This window comes from Schistocerca americana, chromosome 1 (assembly GCF_021461395.2).
Source record: "Schistocerca americana isolate TAMUIC-IGC-003095 chromosome 1, iqSchAmer2.1, whole genome shotgun sequence".
Taxonomy (NCBI): domain Eukaryota; kingdom Metazoa; phylum Arthropoda; class Insecta; order Orthoptera; family Acrididae; genus Schistocerca; species Schistocerca americana.
Genome location: NC_060119.1, coordinates 253,603,056 through 253,624,499, shown reverse-complemented (window position 1 = coordinate 253,624,499; position 21,444 = coordinate 253,603,056). Strand labels below are relative to the sequence as shown.

The 21,444-nt window shown below is 43.0% G+C and overlaps 1 protein-coding gene across 1 annotated transcript in view; it reads right to left on the bottom strand.

Annotated features, from left to right (window-relative positions):
* The window catches only part of LOC124623192 (DNA-dependent protein kinase catalytic subunit-like), a 565,210-nt gene that overhangs the window by 388,609 nt on the left and 155,157 nt on the right, over positions 1 to 21,444 (bottom strand). Inside the window, exons 14-16 of the mRNA XM_047149022.1 lie at positions 18,417 to 18,704; positions 12,088 to 12,198; positions 8,878 to 9,071 (exon numbers count right to left, since the gene is read on the bottom strand). Of these exons, the coding sequence (XP_047004978.1) occupies positions 8,878 to 9,071; positions 12,088 to 12,198; positions 18,417 to 18,704 (593 nt within the window). The remainder of the gene's footprint in view (positions 1 to 8,877; positions 9,072 to 12,087; positions 12,199 to 18,416; positions 18,705 to 21,444) is intronic.

Genomic DNA, 21,444 nt, shown 5'->3' with positions numbered 1-21,444 from the left:
CTGTCAAGCACCATCTGGGACATTTGGCTAAAAGAAGAAATAACCAAATCCCAGCTCAGAACTACCAACTGCAGAAAGTGTTGAGAACATCACAAATTCCATAAAACTTCTGGGGAAGCTGCGATCACTGCAGAACTCTAACTATGTGATTGAGAAAACAATAATTCAACTGACACACATCATCAGTAAAATTTGGGAAGAGCAAAGTAAAGCAGACATTAGGACCCCAGAAGCTCAGTGATGGTAAGACCCTTGGAAGAAGAAATCTTTTGTTGTTTCGAAGGGAGATGCTGCTCAGACTGTTTCACCGACTACTCCAAAAGAGTGTGATAGAACTGCTTCCAGCAAGAAACTTTGTGACAGCAAAGAAAAATTTGAAAACTATCAAAGTGACAGCAATGATGTGAATGAAATAATGAACATTTTATGCTCTCTAATATTTTGAAACATAACGTATTATGACAAGTTTGCAAAGACAGAGGACTGGAACTGAAAATAACTTCACACATTGGTTTGGCATGTAAAATGTTATTGAAGTGTAACAAATGTGCTGCAGAAGTTTCGTTTTCTAATTCTAACAGTATTCCTCGTAGTGGTAATAGTGGAAAGAAGGTGTATAATATAAACATTAGGCTAGTGTATGGCTTGCGTTGCACAGGCAAGGGCAGTGCTGTAGGGACAATGTTATGTGGAATTATGAACTTGCCAAAACCACCAACCAAATTTTGATTTTTTAATGAACTCGTGGGAACTTCTGCTGAAGATATTGCTCAAGCAACAATGAAGAAGGCAGTTGAAGAAGCTGTGACAGATAATGGGTATCGTACAGATTTAGCTGTTGCTTTAGATGGATCATAGCATCGTAGAGGTCATAAACCTCTAAATGGAGTTGTGACAGCTACCAGTGGAGACAGTTGCAAAGTAACTGATGTTGCTATTCTCTCAAAACATTGTAGATGTAAGGGCAATACCTAGGACGAACATAGTGAAAGTTGTGAAGCAAATTTTCACAGCACAAATGGAGCGATGGAAGTAGAGGGAGTGAAAGCAATTTTTTCCAGATCACAGGAGTGGTATAACGTACGATACACTATCTAGGAGATGGTGATTCTAAGGGATATAAAGCTGTAGAGGAACTCTAACCTTATGGCAATGAAAATCACATTAAAAAAACAGGAGTGCATTGAACATGTGCAGAACCGCATGGGGGCTCACTGTAATTGATGTAATTAAGCCCATATTCAGAGATTTATCACAGCCAAGTTTATTGGAAATGTGTTTACATGGGACAACACAAAATCCAAATGAAAGTGTAAATTATTTAATTTGGCTTAGGATTCCCAAAAGAGTGTTTGTATAGATAAAAACATTGCATTTTGGAATGTATGATGCAGTGGCAACACACAATGAAGGAAACATTATCAAATGTGACGTGCTGAAACATTTAGGTTTCCAACCAGGACACGACACCATTTCCACAATGCACCTAATTGATGAAGAAAGACGAAGAGGTGCAGGAAGATGACACAAAAGTCTACAACATGCAGCAAAAGGGAAGAAAAGACCAGTGAAAAGAAAACTAACACTGGAGAAAGAAGAGGATGCTGATAATCCATCACATGGGGCAGGAATGTATTAAAAAACTTTGGAAGCCATTTCCCGTAACTTTAAGATTTTCATCTTTGAGGAACATTTTCACAAAAACTGCTAACAGTTTATCAATGAAATTTATACACAATATTGTTTACTTCCTTCCCTTCATTTTTATAACAGATTGTAAAAAAAAAAAAAAATCGTATAATTCAAGAGTTACAGAAGAAAAAGTGTAAAATTTTAGAGAAAAAAATAGGCATCTGTTTAAAAAAATTGTAAAACAAAAACCAATAAATACTTCTTAACATGGCATTATAACTTTGTAGAGAAATATGTACTGAACATGTAGTCCAAATTTCAGAGCAATGTGTTTAATGGTTTTAGAAAAAAATGTTCCTTCTATTTGCTAAAATTAACATGGAGGGGATGGATCGTTACGGCTCCCCTTAAGTGAGAGTTACAGTGAAATCCCTGAGGCTAGACTTTCTGTTCAAGCATCACGTCGAAACATAACAGAACACAGCACTAGCCCTTAGGGAGCAACCGCTGCCGTTTTCATCGAAAATAATAAGATGACAGAACAAAAAAGTATAGATTTTGTTGTAGCTATCAGCATCCAAATAGTAAAATAGTAACAGAGGTAAACTTGATATCCAACATATGGAAACTCTTGTTAACTGTGGGCAGTACCAGTACTTCACTATAATGGATATACGATGTGAGTACCATATAATGGAAATGTCTAAGATGATCAGCCGAAGAATATGTTTTCCATCCTCTGTGGACATTAGCAGTATCGGTGAATGGCATTCGATTTAAAAAAGGCACCAGCCATGTTTCAATGGTTGTTGGATGGGTACTAAGGGATTTGAAACCTCAAAAATGTACAGTGTACCTTGACAATATAACTGTGTTATCTGATGGAGCATAGGCAGCAATTAAGGCAAGTTCTTAAGAGATTACGTCCCATGCATCTTGCATGAAGTAAGGAGAAGTGTCATTTTGCCCTGAAATAAGTGAGTTATATGGGATGTATTAGTCGAGAGGGGGTAAAAATGGATCCCATGTTAATACAGGCTGTGGGAGATTTTCTGACTCCTCAGACAAGTTCAGATTTCAATCATTCTTGGGATTGGCCCATTACTATAGAAAATTCACAAAGGGATTTGCAGATGTGAAATCTCAGTAGGCAACAGAACATCAGGCCACATTTGAGATGCTGAAGGGGTTTTGACATCAAGTCCAGTGTTGATCTTTCCAGACTGTGAAAACGTTTGGTACTGTCACGTCTTGTTTCCAATCTAGTATTGGGGTGCGTTTTGGGGCAAGTAATACATAGTGAGGAACATGCTGTGGCTTACACCTCTCCTCCATTGTGGAATAATTCCTATAGAAGCTGAGAAGTATTACTTGACAATGGAGATGTTGAATTTAATACACAGGACTCATATTTTAGATATCTTTATGGTAAAAAACTCAGGGTGATAACTGATCACACAGTATAAAATCGGTTGTTTACGTTGAATGATTCTTCAAGCAGACTCGATATGGGCATCGAGACTACGTGAGTTTGACTTTGAAGTGATTCATAAACCATGGAAGAAACATGGGAATGTGCACAGTCTGAGAAGAAGGTCATGACAGAGTAAACTCTCGATCACAGCCTTGCCTTGCAGAAAGCACAAGTTGCTCATGCAGACTGAAAGCTGTAAACAACACAGCAACGGTACCTTGTGTACAACAGGTTGTTATGTAGGTCAACTAACCTAGTGCTGGGGACTCTAGTACCTGCTAAGCTGAAAGAGAAGGCATTGAAGGAACCACACAGTTGGACACTATCTGTGCAAGGATGTCACAGTGCGAGGGGTCGAAGGGTGGCAGAGTGTTACAAATAGAGGACAAGTGAAAGCAATGTAGACCAGTACATATGGAATTGTGTATTGTGTGCACAGTGAGCAGATCTGGGCCATCAGCAAGAACCACTACAGAGGTTACCTGAGTCAAACTTCCCTTTTGAAATAATAGAAATGAATATTTTATGACCTTTTAGCAGACGCCACCACAAAACCATTACATTCTGACTGCTATTCATCATTCTCGTGATAATAGCAATGTTTGCCATTCCAAATCAACAAGCAACTATGGTGGTACAGGACATCATGAATAACTGATTGCTGAATTTTTGTGTCTCTGAGACGGTAATCACATACCAAAGTACTAACTTCGAGTCAGATTTGATGAAGCAGTTATGTCATTTGCTATTAGTTCGGAAGCTATGGATGACTCCAGGTAGAACAGAATACATACATTGTACTATTGGTAGGATGTTTGTTTACTAGGTCAACAGGCACTATGATTATTGGGATGTTTATTTATCATATGTAGTGATGATGATGATGACGACACAACAACACCCAGTCATCTCGAAGCAGGAAAAATCCCTGACCCCGCCGGGAATCAAACCCGGGACCCCGTGCTCGGGAAGCGAGAACGCTACCGCGAGACCACGAGCTGCGGATGGCAAACATTGCTATTATCACGAGAATGATGAATAGCAGTCAGAATGTAATGGTTTTGTGGTGGCGTCTGCTAAAAGGTCATAAAATATTCATTTCTATCATATGTAGTGACAGCATATAATTCCAAAGTGCACATCAGCACTGGGATTTCTACAGATAAGGTAATGTACGGGAGGAAGAGGCCTACACCATTTGATGTAATCAAACAGAAAATATAGAGCAACTGAGAGCCAGTACAGAATTTTGCAAAAACACTGAAGGAAGTATGGAAACACCTAAGCCCTGGAGTGTCATGAAAAGCAGGAAAACGTACAGCGAAATTGCTGGAATACAGACTATGCCTGTCAGAGCAGGGTAAGACAAAAAGTTTGTTACGCCGTACCAGGTGAGCAAGATGATGTCACCAGTAAATGTCAAGCTACAATTTCCAACATGGATGATTATAGTTCATGTTGGGTGCCTAAAACCATTTCAATGTGTTCCAGACTCATTGCCAAGGTATTGGCACTCATCACTATGATAAGAGCAGAGGAAACTAACAAGAGCAGAGGGCGAAAGGCTCTTGGGTGATCTATGCAGAAAATATGGATTAAGACCACAAAAGTAAAAACTGTCAAGTATCATTTCAGGGCGCTTTAACGTACATAGTGAAAAAAATTATTTTGGATTGTAACGGGTTAGATAAGGTAGTGGTGTGCAGATAGGAATGTCAACTGGTAATTGCATTGCAGTGTGATTTCATTTGTATAGAAGGTATGGAAAATAACACAGGTTGCTGTAATTACTGTAGTTATTTTCTTATGCCAGAGAGTTTTGTCTTTTCAGTAGAGGCAGCGCGCCGGGGAGGCGGAGAGGCAGCGCGCCGGGGAGGCGGAGAGGCAGCGCGCCGGGGAGGCGGAGAGGCAGCGCGCCGGGGAGGCGGAGAGGCAGCGCGCCGGGGAGGCGGAGAGGCAGCGCGCCGGGGAGGCGGAGAGGCAGCGCGCCGGGGAGGCGGAGAGGCAGCGCGCCGGGGAGGCGGAGAGGCAGCGCGCCGGGGAGGCGGAGAGGCAGCGCGCCGGGGAGGCGGAGAGGCAGCGCGCCGGGGAGGCGGAGAGGCAGCGCGCCGGGGAGGCGGAGAGGCAGCGCGCCGGGGAGGCGGAGAGGCAGCGCGCCGGGGAGGCGGAGAGGCAGCGCGCCGGGGAGGCGGAGAGGCAGCGCGCCGGGGAGGCGGAGAGGCAGCGCGCCGGGGAGGCGGAGAGGCAGCGCGCCGGGGAGGCGGAGAGGCAGCGCGCCGGGGAGGCGGAGAGGCAGCGCGCCGGGGAGGCGGAGAGGCAGCGCGCCGGGGAGGCGGAGAGGCAGCGCGCCGGGGAGGCGGAGAGGCAGCGCGCCGGGGAGGCGGAGAGGCAGCGCGCCGGGGAGGCGGAGAGGCAGCGCGCCGGGGAGGCGGAGAGGCAGCGCGCCGGGGAGGCGGAGAGGCAGCGCGCCGGGGAGGCGGAGAGGCAGCGCGCCGGGGAGGCGGAGAGGCAGCGCGCCGGGGAGGCGGAGAGGCAGCGCGCCGGGAGGCGGAGAGGCAGCGCGCCGGGGAGGCGGAGAGGCAGCGCGCCGGGAGGCGGAGAGGCAGCGCGCCGGGAGGCGGAGAGGCAGCGCGCCGGGAGGCGGAGAGGCAGCGCGCCGGGAGGCGGAGAGGCAGCGCGCCGGGAGGCGGAGAGGCAGCGCGCCGGGAGGCGGAGAGGCAGCGCGCCGGGAGGCGGAGAGGCAGCGCGCCGGGAGGCGGAGAGGCAGCGCGCCGGGAGGCGGAGAGGCAGCGCGCCGGGAGGCGGAGAGGCAGCGCGCCGGGAGGCGGAGAGGCAGCGCGCCGGGAGGCGGAGAGGCAGCGCGCCGGGAGGCGGAGAGGCAGCGCGCCGGGAGACGGAGAGGCAGCGCGCCGGGAGACGGAGAGGCAGCGCGCCGGGAGACGGAGAGGCAGCGCGCCGGGAGACGGAGAGGCAGCGCGCCGGGAGACGGAGAGGCAGCGCGCCGGGAGACGGAGAGGCAGCGCGCCGGGAGACGGAGAGGCAGCGCGCCGGGAGACGGAGAGGCAGCGCGCCGGGAGACGGAGAGGCAGCGCGCCGGGAGACGGAGAGGCAGCGCGCCGGGAGACGGAGAGGCAGCGCGCCGGGAGACGGAGAGGCAGCGCGCCGGGAGACGGAGAGGCAGCGCGCCGGGAGACGGAGAGGCAGCGCGCCGAGAGACGGAGAGGCAGCGCGCCGGGAGACGGAGAGGCAGCGCGCCGGGAGACGGAGAGGCAGCGCGCCGGGAGACGGAGAGGCAGCGCGCCGGGAGACGGAGAGGCAGCGCGCCGGGAGACGGAGAGGCAGCGCGCCGGGAGACGGAGAGGCAGCGCGCCGGGAGACGGAGAGGCAGCGCGCCGGGAGACGGAGAGGCAGCGCGCCGGGAGACGGAGAGGCAGCGCGCCGGGAGACGGAGAGGCAGCGCGCCGGGAGACGGAGAGGCAGCGCGCCGGGAGACGGAGAGGCAGCGCGCCGGGAGACGGAGAGGCAGCGCGCCGGGAGACGGAGAGGCAGCGCGCCGGGAGACGGAGAGGCAGCGCGCCGGGAGACGGAGAGGCAGCGCGCCGGGAGACGGAGAGGCAGCGCGCCGGGAGACGGAGAGGCAGCGCGCCGGGAGAGGGAGACGCAGCATCAGATCTTTCAAAAGGGACATGGGGAATAGTTAAAGTTCTCTTTTCCAAATTGACTGCATGCCAGAGATAGGGGGAAGTCATGTCTTAATCCTGGCCATGCTGCACTACTTCACTGAGAGTGAACTTTGAGCACTGGAGGACCACCATTTGGAAAGGAATGATATTCGCTAGGCAAGAGGATGTTATTGTCACCAATCACTGATGGCTGCTAAGAATGACTTACAGTACAGAGGAAATGAGGAATGAGATTCGGAGGTTGGAGGAGACGTTTTCGAAATTACATAGAGAGGTGGAAGGACAGGAGTGTTCGGAGAAGTATGGAGGGAATGCCAAGGAAGGCATATGCCCTACAAGTCATTATGGGGCAACTGCAGCAAGGCACAGATATAGTACCACGAACCTCGGAACGATGCAGGATGGGATGGTTAGGTGCTGTTGGGAAAATACTGAAAACAGTATTCAGGTTTCTGATATCAATGATATCCACAAGATGAATGACATCATGGGTAGAATAGTGGAAGTTGAAGATAGTAATAAAAAGGCACACTATATAGTTATCAAACTTTGTGAAGCATGTACTAAACATCCCAAGTACTTTGCAGAAGTTGACAGCAGAACTAACAGAGTCTGTAAGGACACTGACTGACACAGTGAAATAGGATATGGGGGTTATACAGACCCATTCAATTCACTAAACACAAGGGTGATGGTCGCAAGGCTTTTACAATCTATAGCCAACAGCATATGGGATGCTCAGGTGGAAGTGACTGAGTTACACTAAGTCATACACTGTGCAGTGCACAGACAGTTCAACCCAGCATTGCTGTTATCAGAGCAGTACCTGGTCATCATGCAAAACGTTCAGACAGAATTATCTATAGGGTTGGGACTAATTGCAGAGCCAAGCAAACAAACATAACAACTATACAACAATGTAGCAACAGTGGAAGTTGGAAAGGACTAGAACATCTATGTGCTGCTTCAGTTCTCATTTGCAAATGACCACACCTATAAAATTTTCACCATCCACCCTTACCTGGTAAAGCAGGGAGCCCTACGGAAGTATGTGCCAATAAGGACAAGAGAGGTAATGTTAATTTCCGAGGATAGGGGAAGGCACACTAATTTCACTAGAAGAACTCCGCCTGTGTCAGAGGGAACAGCTTGCAACATGCCTGACCCAAGTGATCAAGACTGCTACAGACACATCAGCATTACTGTGAGTCTTCAGTATCTCCTGGAATATTAGTTGATCAAATATTTCATATGTGTACTGTAGTTCACAGTTTCCAACTGGTATAATATTTCAGCAGTCAGACAAGTCGCCACCGTCCTGATGAAATGACCTTGAGAAAGTGCAATGCAAACTTACATTCCTTCCCCATCAAGGATGCTCTGGACACCATCCACAGTAAAGGACATGTACCAGTGGCTAAAGAGATAGGTGCATTAATGATGATGGTCACAAATGCCAACAGGTTGCTCTGGATTAAGCAGTGCAGATGTAGGCCCTCTGGCCACCCATTCACTGTGTTTACAGAGTGTCTTACCCTTTCAACAAATACAATGTACAGTAGCCAGGATGAATGGAGGGCTTATGTTTACACTGCCACGCTGGACACCGAAACAGTTGTTGCCGAGAAGAGTAGCTGACACAACTGACTCTTCTCCCACCTACGCACAACCCTGCGTAGGAGTGGTGTAAGGAATGACCTGTGTGGGGGAAGGGATAGAAGTCCCCTATACACACAGAGAATGTCAGTTCACCTGTCAATAGCAACATGTCTGACTGCTGAGATATTATGCCTGCTGAACATGAACCTGGAGTACACCTGTAAACAGTTTGATCAACCATTGTCGCTATTTTCAAGAGGCATTTTTTCACTTTTTCTATTCTTTTTTCTTTTTCTAAGAAGTTCCACATTTTTCAGTTAGTTTTTGCATATCAACCTCATCTGTTACCACTTTTTTTAACGATACTTAAGAAGAAAAGATATCTCCCACTAGAGAGTTCCAGCAAGATTTCAAATGCTAGTGACACACTTCATACTCTGCCAGTTTCCAAAATAATTATCACAATATATTAGTTCTACAATAACTTACCATTATTACTTCAACAACAATTATACAATATTTGGTATTGTACTGGAATCTGCTGCTGTACCAGTGAATCATTTGTAAAGCAAGTGGATAAAAAATCTGTAGAACTACTTGATCAGTATCACATCCCAGTTTTATGACAGCAGATATTATTCTCCTGAATAATTCAGCTTTTGTTTCCTCTTCTCTGTGCCATTCTGTCAAAAGAAAACACTATGAACAATAGCATATTAAATGCACTCTTGCTCTTAATCATCTCCCAATTAGTAAAATATAAAATAAGTCACAGCAACTTAAAAAAATACACTGAATTCTAAGTGACTACCACAGCTGCAGAACAACTTAAGATTAGTTACAGTACGAATGAGATTCAGCTGCTGGCATGGAGAAACTATGTTTGAAAACTCCAAATTAAACAACACAAAAAATTAATATATCAATTTGTTGAAAATATAAATTAACTGTATAGATAAATAAATCTACTCACCCATGGTCAGCAGGAGAACAAAAACACACACACAAGTTAAGGAAATGTGCATGCTTTTGGAGTCTGTAGCTTCTGCTCCTGGCAAATGGGTTGAACAGAAAGGAAAAGGGGTGAAGGAAAAGGACTGGCATGGTTTAGGAAATGGGGAGAGTTATGGAAAAGTCATCCAGAATCCCCTGGGTCAGGGGAGACTTGCCGGACCTTCTCATCCTGACCAGTAAGTCTCCCCTGACCTGGGGTTCTGGGTGAGATTTCTGTAATACTCCCTATTTCCTAAACCTCACATGTCCTTTTCCTTCATCCCTCTTCCTTCTTCTTGAACCCTTCTTCCAGAAGAAGGAACCACTGGCTCCGAAAGCTTGTACATCTCCTAAACTTGTGTGTGTGTGTGTGTGTGTGTGTGTGTGTGTGTGTGTGTGTGTTTTCTACAGCCTTTGCTTAGCAAGTAGGTTTTCTTTATCTACCCTGTTAAACAAATTTATTAGTCATTCTCCACAGCTAAAGCAACACATACAACAAACTGCAATGTTTAAATTCAAACCTGTAAACATCTACCTTTGAAGAATCTCTTACAATACTGACACATATGATGCTGGCATTGTTGGAAATTGCGCAGTTTCAACTCTTTCTTAGCTCTGGTTATGGTATATATCTTATCACTTTAATCTCAATGTCTCTCTCACTGCCTTCCCCATGAAGAAGGGACACTTTCTCGATTGAGATTGGTCAGTTACTTCATAAGCAAGGTTTTCTGTAAACAAGCCACTTTTTTTTTACTAGGTATCTGGTTTTCATATGTCATTATAATGAGCTGTCCACATATTTAGAGAAAATCCAGATTCTGACAACTGGAAAATTACACCAAGAGCTTTAAGTGCATTCACTGGCTACCCCATTGCCCTCTCAGTTTATAATAAGACCTCATAAATTCATAAGCTATTATGACTTAAGAAACTGTAATTTACGTTAGGTGTTCATCCATAATACATGTTACAAGTTAGAAATTAGTTACAATTGTGGGTTGTACGAGCACCAGAGAGCCCTTTAGGATCACAACAAGGTAAATGGATAAGCCACATAGTTTTCACCCCTAAAGTTATCTGTGCATTAACTAGTAGATCACAGCAAGTGCATGCCCAACCCACATGGCATTCACCCAGCACTTATGGCTCAGTCACTTGTGTAGCTTGCACAGCCAGGTGAAAATCATGTAGATGTATAAATGCCAAAATATTGTTGGGTGTACAGCACCGATGCTCTCCACAGGCTCGCACTATGTTGTGATATTGTTAAAGTTCATGTTCCCTCAGTCACATGGATGCCATTACATATATGTTAAGTCACACTAATCCACTTTGAAAGCTGTGTGGATAGTGAGTGATGGGAAACAACTGCCGCTCACTCAGCTCACCACGCAGATGGAGTGCTGTATTACCTAGTACCGTCCATGTAAAACAGAAGCACATACTGACAACAGAGATAGGTGACAGACTTAGCATGTGAGTATCCTTGGCACAGACTAGTCAAAAGTAGTGAGAGAGCTCACCAATGTGAATAAAAATGAGTTGTGGATAAATGCATGAGCAATCATTTGAGATGTCAGAATTTGTTAGAATGCCATGCCACAGTTCTCGAGCAGGCCATGCATCATTTACTACTAAAACTGTCTGTCAACTATCATTTACCTTATATGAGGATAACTGGCCTACACCGGCAGTGAAATGTGTGGCAGAATTAACATGAAAGTGTCCTCAGTGCCACTCATCAAATGTTGGGAAAGGGAGCTTAACATGTATACTGTTGTATAATTAACATGGGTCCTATACACATTGGCTTAGGAGTAACATGAGCAGGACAATATGGAGTTGTAACCTATCAGGATCCTAGATCCACAATCACAGTACAAGAGTTACAGAAGCACCACCTCCGTATTTTCCCCACTGGCAATGGTTGGTCATTTTATTACTACTGGCCAGGGGCTGATGGTGATCACCAGTGATCACCTTGAGGGGACCACACTTCTAATAGGATGACTTTCTGGGTCTGTTTTCAGAGCAGTGTGTGGGGCTTTTAGTGGATCAACAAAGTGACTACTTAACCAGCCACAGTTAAAAGATATCTTATGATTGTCCACCTGACTAGCTGAGTGGTAGCATGCTAGCCTTCCACGTAGCGGGCCCAGGTTCGATTCCCAGCAGGGTTGGAGATTTCCTGTGATCATGGACTGGGTCTTGTGCTGTCATCAACATTTCATCCTCATCACCAGACTGCAAGTTGCCCAATATGGCATCAACTGAAATTGGGCTTGCAATCGGCGGCCAAACCTCCCCCAATGGGGCCTTCCGGCCAACAATGCCATACAATCAGTTCATTTTTTATCCTATGATTACTTCAATAGCTAAGTACACTTCTATCCAATCCGAAATAAGTTATCTATTACAACTGTTGCTTGTTTCAATTATTTTTTGTGAAAAGAGAGAAGTAATATCAGAAGACAGCCGAGGTAATTATTTATCTACATCTTCTTATCTGCAAGAAAAATGCGTAACATATGGCTAATTTAAATCCCACAGAACAATATTTAAACTCAAGTATTAGGAAGGAAAACCTCTAAGTTCAATTTAGAATCCAGAGAGGAAAATTCACAGCCGTAACTTTTACAAGGTATTAGAATAAAGCAAAGATAATACAAAATTCTATGCACTTAATAATTAAACAATACTCACTCATTCCAAGCATTAGCATTACAACAGCCTGTAGGAGCTCACAAGACACCACTCGAGTTTTCCGGTCACCCGAATTCAACGCAAGGTCAATAATCCTTGGCAGGAATTGGTCTAAACAAAAATAGCACATAAAAGACACATATGCTCTGAAAAACAACTACAAATAAAATACTGACAAGATACTTATATTCAATCTACAGTCACACAATTATTATTGCATGACTATCATCTGTGATATGAACTTCTTGTTTAGGTGCTGGTCAAGAGCGCACATAAATTTTACAAAAGGCACAACATTGTGCAATCTGTAATAATGTTATTACAGGCAGCACAGTTTATGCATTTTGTAAAATCCTGTGATATGTATAGAGATTAGGTTTTTACAAATTAACTAACAAAAAATGTAAAAACAGCAATTAATCAATCACTATTAATAATGCTATTTAGCACAAACAGCACCATTACAGGTTTTGAACCAGCAGATTAGTGTCAGAAAACTTTTCATGCGTATGATTTCATTTTACTTCAGTTGAACATGTGATATTGGCTATTCTTGACTGTGCTGAAAGCTTCTTAGGCTCATTATGACCTACTGACAAAAACAATGTAAGAAAAAGGACTATTTTCCTGTAATTGGATCTAAAAATGAATAAAAACAATATGAACAACTTTCTACGATACAAATGTTCTAAGCTGAGAGAGAATTTAATCTCTCAGCCAATTAGTGACAAGGAGCAATTACTCTCATTGTATACAAATGTTGTTAACAAAGGAATGATGATAATGTTAATACAAACTTCATACTGAACTTAAAGTGAAAAATGTGTTAAATGATTTTCACTTTATTTCCAGCATGGTCTTATAATGTCTGCTAGCTAAGTAGTATCTAGCGTATCTTATCACAAATGAATTTGTTGACGGTGGTGGGGACGCACCATCATACTGCATGTACCACTAAAGTTATATGTGGCCTGTCTACATCTACATCTACATCTACATCTACATACATATTCCGCAATCCACCATACGGTGCGTAGCGGAGGGTACCTCGTATCACAAATGGCATCTTCTCTCCCTATTCCACTCCAAAACAGAATGAGGTAAAAATGATTGCCTATATGCCTCTGTATGAGCCCTAATCTCTCTTATCTTATCTTTGTGGTCTTTCCACGAAATGTAAGTTGGCGGCAGTAAAATTGTACTGCAGTCGGCCTCAAATGCTTGTTCTCTAAATTTCCTCAGTAGCGATTCACGAAAAGAACACCACCTTTCCTCCAGAGACTCCCACCTGAGTTCCTGAAGCATTTCCGTAACACTCGCGTGATGATCAAACCTACCAGTAACAAATACAGCAGCCCGCCTCTGAATTGCTTCTATGTCCTCCCTCAATCTGACCTGATAGGGATCCCAAACGGTCGAGCAGTACTCAAGAATAGGTCATATTAGTGTTTTATAAGTGGTCTCCTTTACAGATGAACTACATCTTCTCAAAATTCTACCAATGAACTGAAGACGACTATCTGCCTTCCCTACAACTGCCATTACATGCCCCACAACTGCCATTACATGCTTGTCCCACTTCGTATCGCTCTGCAATGTTACGCTCAAATATTTAATCAACGTGACTGTGTCAAGCGCTACACTACTAATGGAGTATTTAAACATTACGGGATTCTTTTTCCTATTCAGTCCAGCACTGATCCATTTCAAGGGCATTTTTCTTTGCCATCATCTCCTCTTAAATATCAATTGCTTATAAGCCATACTGCGTAACTAGCATCACCCTGCATTAAATACTTTTACCTATTATGTTACAGCCCTATATGGTAGCTAGTACTTAATTAGCGATGGCAAAACTACAGAAAAATGTGAGAAGTAAAACAGAGAAGAAAGATATAGAATAAACATACGAATACTAATGAACTAGCAAAAAATTATAGTGTTTAAACATTCAGAAATGATGTTAATATGGCAGAGCTCTATGTACAGGAAGGTAAACCACACAAAAGCCTTTGGAGAACACTTTTTGAGGTCATTCAAGTCCCTTGAATTCTTCTTATAGGGGAATTCACTAATAATACTGTATATTGTTTGATATTTTGCTCCATACTCACTTTCTGGGCTGTGTACACTCTACCTTTTATAAAGAGATGCTTTGAATCTTGCAACCTGGTTCTGATTGTTTGATGCAGCTCCAGATCTTTCTTGGCAGCTGCAAGCCTGTAGTGGTATGGTTGGGGCAGTATGTTTAGCCAGACCTTGTCAAGTACCCAGTGTCCAGTTAGCTTAACAGTGCTCTTCTAAATCACAAAGAGTAGGTCAGTGGAGGCTGCCAAGATACCACACAGGCTTTCTAAATCCAAGCATGCTATGTCAGAAGACAAGAAAGAATCTTGTCGATTGGAGAGATTGTAAGAACTGATTCCTTGTATATTTTATTGCATTCTCTTTCCATTGCCTGTTGGCCAAGTTCTGGTGGTGACAAACTAGGTAAGATATGAAGCCAGGGAAATAATCTTGATTTGATGCCAATAACAATTCTCACTGTGTTTTTTAACTGGACACCAATCTTGCTGAACGATTCTGTCTAACCCAAGCAAGTATGCAGTATTCAGCAACAGAATATATAATCAATTGGACAACATGTGTAAAGTGTCTGATTACACCCCCTCGCTTGTGCCAGTCAGCTTTCTGATAATATTGTTTCAAGATTGAATTTTTTGTTCAGTTATTTCATGATGTTTTCCAAATGTCAGAGAGCAGTTACGTATTAAGCCTATGTACATAGAACTGGGTTAAATACATAATAATATGAACTATAACAACTTGACAAGTAATTGAGATACTCACTGAAGTATGTTTCTACAAGTATGGTAACTCAAAATGTTTCTTTACACACCTAACACCTCGATATGTGCATCATTTGTGGCACAACAGACATCTAATCCATATTTCAATTCTCTGCAAGTGTTTTGCAGCATTGAAGGCTCAAAATTTGAGACAGCTGCTCATGCACGATTGTACAGATCTGGTGCAAACTGGTATCGGCTACACTTTATTCTTCATAAATCCCCACTGAAAAAAAATCAAGTGGCATAATGTCTGGGTTTCTAGAGGGCCAAGTAATCAATTGACAACCTCTCCCAATACCAGCAACATGGGAACTCTTGATCCAAAAAATCCCTCGCAACGTTCTTGAAAGGGTGTGGTTCACCATCTTGTAGAAAGGTCACATCATGAGGAAATTAGTGCAACAACATACGTAGACACACTGTGCCAAAACTGAAGGCTCCACAAAGAAGAATGGGCCTATAAACCTATCCTCCAACAATTCAACCACACATTCACTGCCACAAGCAAACCAACAATAAATGTCTCAAGTTATTAAATTTTATATAATGATATGCTTAACCCAGGCACACTGTATTTAGGATGTGGGTAGCAGTTTAATAAAGCTCAAAAGAAGTCGATATTGTGCTTATGTTGTTCACATGGAATATAACATCTCTTTTGTTTATTGGCTTTTGGGACAAAAACTCCATTGTTTATATGAGGGTAATCCCAAAAGTAAGATCTATTTTTTTGTAAGTACATAGACCTGTTTATTTCTACAATGGTTTATATCAGTTTAATGCTTGAAATTTTAGCTGTTTTTTGACATAATCACCATTTCTGTCAATGCATTTTTGTAGATGCTGTGGCAGTTTTTGTATGCCCCCATGTCACACCAGCTTGCCGCCATACTGTTCAGAAAGTTATGAACCTCTTCTTTCACCTCGTTGTCAGAGCTGATTCACTGGGACCACAATTAATGCTGACAGGTACAGTGAGACTCTGAAAAAACTCAAATGGGCAATTCAGAACCGGAGAAGAGGCATGTTGAGTAAGGGCATACACATTCTCACAACGCTCGCCCACACATCACTCAGCAAACTATTGCTCTCCTACAACAGTTTCAGTGGAACATAATCACCCACACACCCTATAGTCCTGACTTGGCACCAGTGACTATCACCTGTTCCCTAGGTCAAAAGAACATTTGGCCAGAAATCGATTCAGCTCCGATGATGAGGTGAAAGAAGACGTCATAACTTTCTGAACAGCATGTCGGCGAGCTGGTATAACATGGGCATACAAAAACTGCCACAGCGTCCACAAAAACGCATCGACAGAAATGGTGATTATGTCGAAAAATAGCTAAATGTTCAAGCTGTAAACTGATGTAAACTGATGTAAACCATTGTAGAAATAAACAGGTCTATGTACTTATAAAAAAATAGGAGACCTTACTTTTGGGATTACCCTTGTAATATCCATTTAGTGTATGTACATCCTCTGGTAGGGTTTGTTCACCTTCTTCAAAAAATTTGCTTTGTACTGGTAGAATAGTATCATTTGCACAGCAGAACTTTTTGAAGAGTTGTCACCAGAATATCATCTGTGTACAAGTTAACTTACTGTGAGAAAACACTGGTCCTTGAGACAGTACATTTTTATCTCAAGTGATTTACCTGAACATTTTCCTAAACTAACTCTGAATCGGCAATTTTGAAATACATTCTCCAATATTTTACTGAGCTTAGCACAACTTAAGGTTCATTTCATAGTAAGTAGTAGTTTATGTGCGTATACACTATCACATGCTGCAGTTAAATGAACAAATGTGACAATTTTTTGGGCTCATTATAAGTTCATATCAATGAATGAAGTTACATCTAAGACCTAATCACGACAAAATCAGTTTGATCTGAATCCAGCCTGCTCTAAGGGTAATCTGCTGTTAATAGCTGTATATGTTATGCTGTAAAATAATCTGTTTAATAGTTGGTAGGTGATCTAAATGATTACTGGAAAATCTCATATAAAGATGTGAAACAAATACTAACAAAGAGATAGAGGGCCTGACCAGTACTTACCTCAGCTCAGTACAGCCGATAGATACACAAAACAGAACAGAAAATTTACGTTCCTAGCTTTTGGAACTTCGTTCCTTCATCAGGGAGGAGAGGGGGGGAAAGAAAGGGAAGAAGGGAAAGTGGATTGAGTTACTCACAACCCAGGTTATGAAGCAACAGGGAAAGGTAAACAGGGAGGGTAGCAAGGATGGAGGCATGTTTGTTAGAGGGAAGCCAAAGATATTCTACTGTAAGTGCTGTAAGTACACTGAAATGGAAGCGAAGACATCCAGGCAAATACAGAGAGTGTCCTTAACACACTTCAGGAAAACAATTTCCAGGAATGTTTCCAAAAGTGGAAACACCAGTGGAGTCGGTGTGTTCAGTCAGAAGGCGACTATTTTGAAGAAATGCATCACAGTAGCATGTAAGTACCACCATTGTACAATTATAAGCCCATTCTTAAACCTTCCCAGTCACACCTCATATGTAGAGAAGGAATTGGCATTCTTAATGGTGGTTGTTTCCGTACCATCTTTACTGTACCTTCCATTATTTCAATGGTGATGATTTCAATTTCATGTCAATGGGAGCAGTTAGTTGTTTTATATTCCTCTTTGTCTTGAAGAGTGTAAATTAGGGAGCCATATATATGTGATGTAACATAAGCTATCAGTTTGTATCGTTAGATGTCTGCCCTGCCAGTGAAGCATTTTTTTTACTGCTGTATGTGACTCCTGTACAGCGATATGGGCTAAGTTGCAGTTTATAGCTGGCCTGCTACCAAGTTCACTTTTGTTTTAACTCACTCTTTTGATGTTTAGCTGTAAGGTTAAAATTTGACATCCAAAACACCTTTTGTTGTTAGTTTTGCAAACAATCTTTATAAACTTTGTGTTCTGTAGTTTTCCCCACAGGGGGCAGGGGGAGGGGGGGGGGGGGGGGCAGTATCCAATTCAGCCAACATTTGCGTAGACTTTTAGCCACTCTGTTGTAATAGAATATTGCTTAAAGTGTACCGTCTTTGAGAATGATTGTATGCCTCACACCATTATATTAAGTAGTCCATCACTCCCACACCCCACATGTAATCTGGAAAGGTGATAAGAAGTTTTTTTACCGATGATCAGTATACATTGTTCCACAGGCGTTGTTAAAGTTTCTAAAAGCAGTCCAAAACTCATAAAAAAAATGAATTTTCCTTGTAAATCTAGTGTAGACGTATTGACAAAAAACAATAGTAATGCCCTTTGGACACAGTAAGAACATCATTACCTATCGAATGCCGACACTAATTTCTTTATAATTCTCTAACATCAATTTAGTTTCTGTGACAGTTACAGTTTGCATTCAGTGGACCCTTTCACTATTAAAATACTAAGAACATAAAAAGGTGATGGTAACTTTCACATAAGAATGACAAGAAATACTTACCAAAAAAAATGGTAGCCCTCATATCATTAAATGGCAGCATAAAAGGAAGGTGTGTTGTGTGACCCCATGCAGTGTTGACAGCAAGAGGATCATTAGCTAGTAGAGCTGGAGTGATATCAGATCTCAATGACCCCAAAAAGTGTAATATTCTCCACTGAAGCCTTACAAGTTCTGTCTGCGGCAGCTCTGTAGAGCCTCGTTTAAACTTCCGGATCCTTCGTCGAGGCTGATGCAATTTACGCTCAGTTTGCAACACTTGCAATTCCATGTCCTTCTCCAAACCTGCACCTGTAATACACATTATTAATATTTTAATAAGTCAACATTTGACGCTACTCTGTGAATGAATATAATACAAATAGAATTAAGGCTTTGTCTAATCTCACTTGACATTCCACACAATTTACTGAGCAGCTGGTGTTTCCAGCATTATACTTATTTTTTATTTTCAGGTTTTACTCATCAGTAGCGTGGTTTTTAAAAACCAAGCTATGAGGTGCGGCTAGAAAAAAACCGGACTGATGCTGGAAAAAACATTTATTTACAATTATTTACAATTTCATGTTATCTCCTTCAATGTACTCTCCTCCTCGGTCTCTACACCGCTCCATACGAATTTTCCACTGTTCATAGCAATGCTGCAGATCATTTTCGGTAAGTCCATACATTACTTCCGTCGCTTTTTCTTTTACTGCTTCAACAGTCTCAAATCTAGTTCCTTTCAAAGCTGACTTGACTTTAGGGAAAAGAAAAAAGTCACAGAGGGCCAAATCAGGTGAGTAGGGTGGATGATCTAAGATGGGAATGTTGTGTTTTGCCAAAAACGTCTTCACTGACAACGCACTGTGAGCTGGGGCATTGTCTTGGTGAAGGATCCATGACTTTTTTCTCCACAAATCATTCCGTTTTCTCCGTACTCGCTCACGTAGGGTAGCCAGGACGCTAATGTAGTAATGCTGATTCACTGTTTGTCCCTCTGGTACCCAATCAATGTGCACAGTCCCTTTGATGTCAAAAAAAAAACAATCATCATTGCCTTGAATTTCGATTTTGACATTCGTGCTTTTTTTTGTCGTGGAGAACCAGGAGTTTTCCAATGCATCGATTGGCGTTTAATTTCGGGATCGTACGTAAAAAACCACGATTCATCGCAAGTAATAACATTTTGTAAGAAGGTGGGATCACTTTCAATGTTTTCCAGGATGTCAGAACAAATCATTCTTCGGCGTTCCTTCTGTTCAATTGTGAGACACTTTGGAACCATTTTTGAACACACTTTGTTCATGCTGAAACTTTCATGAAGAATCTGCCTAACACTTTCCTTGTCAACTCCTGTTAACTCAGACACTGCTCTGATTGTTAAACGGCGATCTTGTCGAACAAGTTTACCGATTTTTTCAATTTTTGCATCAGTTTTTGCTGACAATGGTCTGCCAGTGCGAGTGTCATCACTGGTGTCTTCGCGGCCATCTTTAAATCGTTTAAACCACTCAAACACTTGTGTTCGCGATAAACAATCATCGCCGTACACTTGTTGTAACATTACAAACGTTTCACTTGCAGATTTTCCTAGTTTGAAACAAAATTTGATGTTAACACGCTGTTCTTTCTGTACACTCAACATTTTCCGACGCACAGACAAAACGTCAACTACTTAAAACAGACGCCACGGGCAGACTGAGTGCAGGAGGCAGATGAAACTCGAGCAGTAGGCGGAGCGAGAGTCACGTGACAGGCCACGCGACTTTCAGCCTTATTGCATTCGTTTTATTGTTTCACCAGTACTAGTCCGGTTTTTTTCTAGCCACACCTCGTATATTTAAAGCTGGTGCTACATAATTATGTCAGGCTACTAGCAGTGTACAGTCTACACTGCAGCTATGTGTAAGGACAGCATTACACTACCTCAATAGCAGCCACTTAAGGGCCAATGTTAACTACTTATCCTGGCCTGCCTAAGTACACGATAATAAAGCATCCCCCCCCCTCTCTCTCTCTCTCTCTCTCTCTCTCTCTCTCTCTCTCTCTCTCTCTCTCTCTCTCTCTCTCTCTCTCTCCCCCCCCCTCCCCACCCCTCCCCCCCCCTCCACCCATGAAATTTTGTTAAACTTCCTTGGTCCAGCAGATGAACAACATTCTGACCTGGACTGGCTTATTTGCACGGACACTCCTCTGCCAAATGGTTGCTCCATCTTGCTTAGTGCCACTTGCAGACTGTATTGTTTTCTGAGGTAATTTATTACTGACCCCCCCCCCCCCAATCACATTAGCACATTCCCTGGCAAGGAGTGGGGGTGAGGGGAGGAAGTGAACCTGTGGGAAGACACACAGGCACGAGCATGCCCTTGTGGAGCGGAGACAGGCAGGAGGAGTGGGAGGGGGGGAGGGAGAAGACAGAGGGAGAGGTGTTACGATGGGTGATAAGACATTACATTTGCGCCATAATTTCACCTGGAACAATTCCAGCCGATCCACTGCCCCCCACCCTCTCTGCCCCCTACTACTCCCCCTATCCATAGGTAAAGCCATTTCCCCGACTTTGTGCAAGTTCTGCCCAACTGGAAGTTACATCAAAGTCTATAGTATCACAGATTTTTCAGTCATAAACCATGAAGATACTTCCACCAAGAATACAATGTGCTAAATAGAGATACAATCTAAAAACATTCCGTAGTTGGTATGATATTTAAGTTTTTCATTGACACTTAAGTAAAATGAGTATTTATTATTAGAGAAATGAAAGTAACTATAGCAAATATTTCTCTAATAATAAATACTCATTTTACTTAAGTGTCAATGAAAAACTTAAATATCATACCAACTACGGAATGTTTTTAGATTGTATCTCTATTTAGCACATTGTATTCTTGGTGGAAGTATCTTCATGGTTTTATGACTGAAAAAAGTCGGGTGATGCTGAGGGAATTAGATTAGGAAATGAGACACTTAAAGTAGTAAAGGAGTTTTGCTATTTAGGGAGTAAAATAACTGATGATGGTCGAAGTAGAAAGGATATAAAATGTAGACT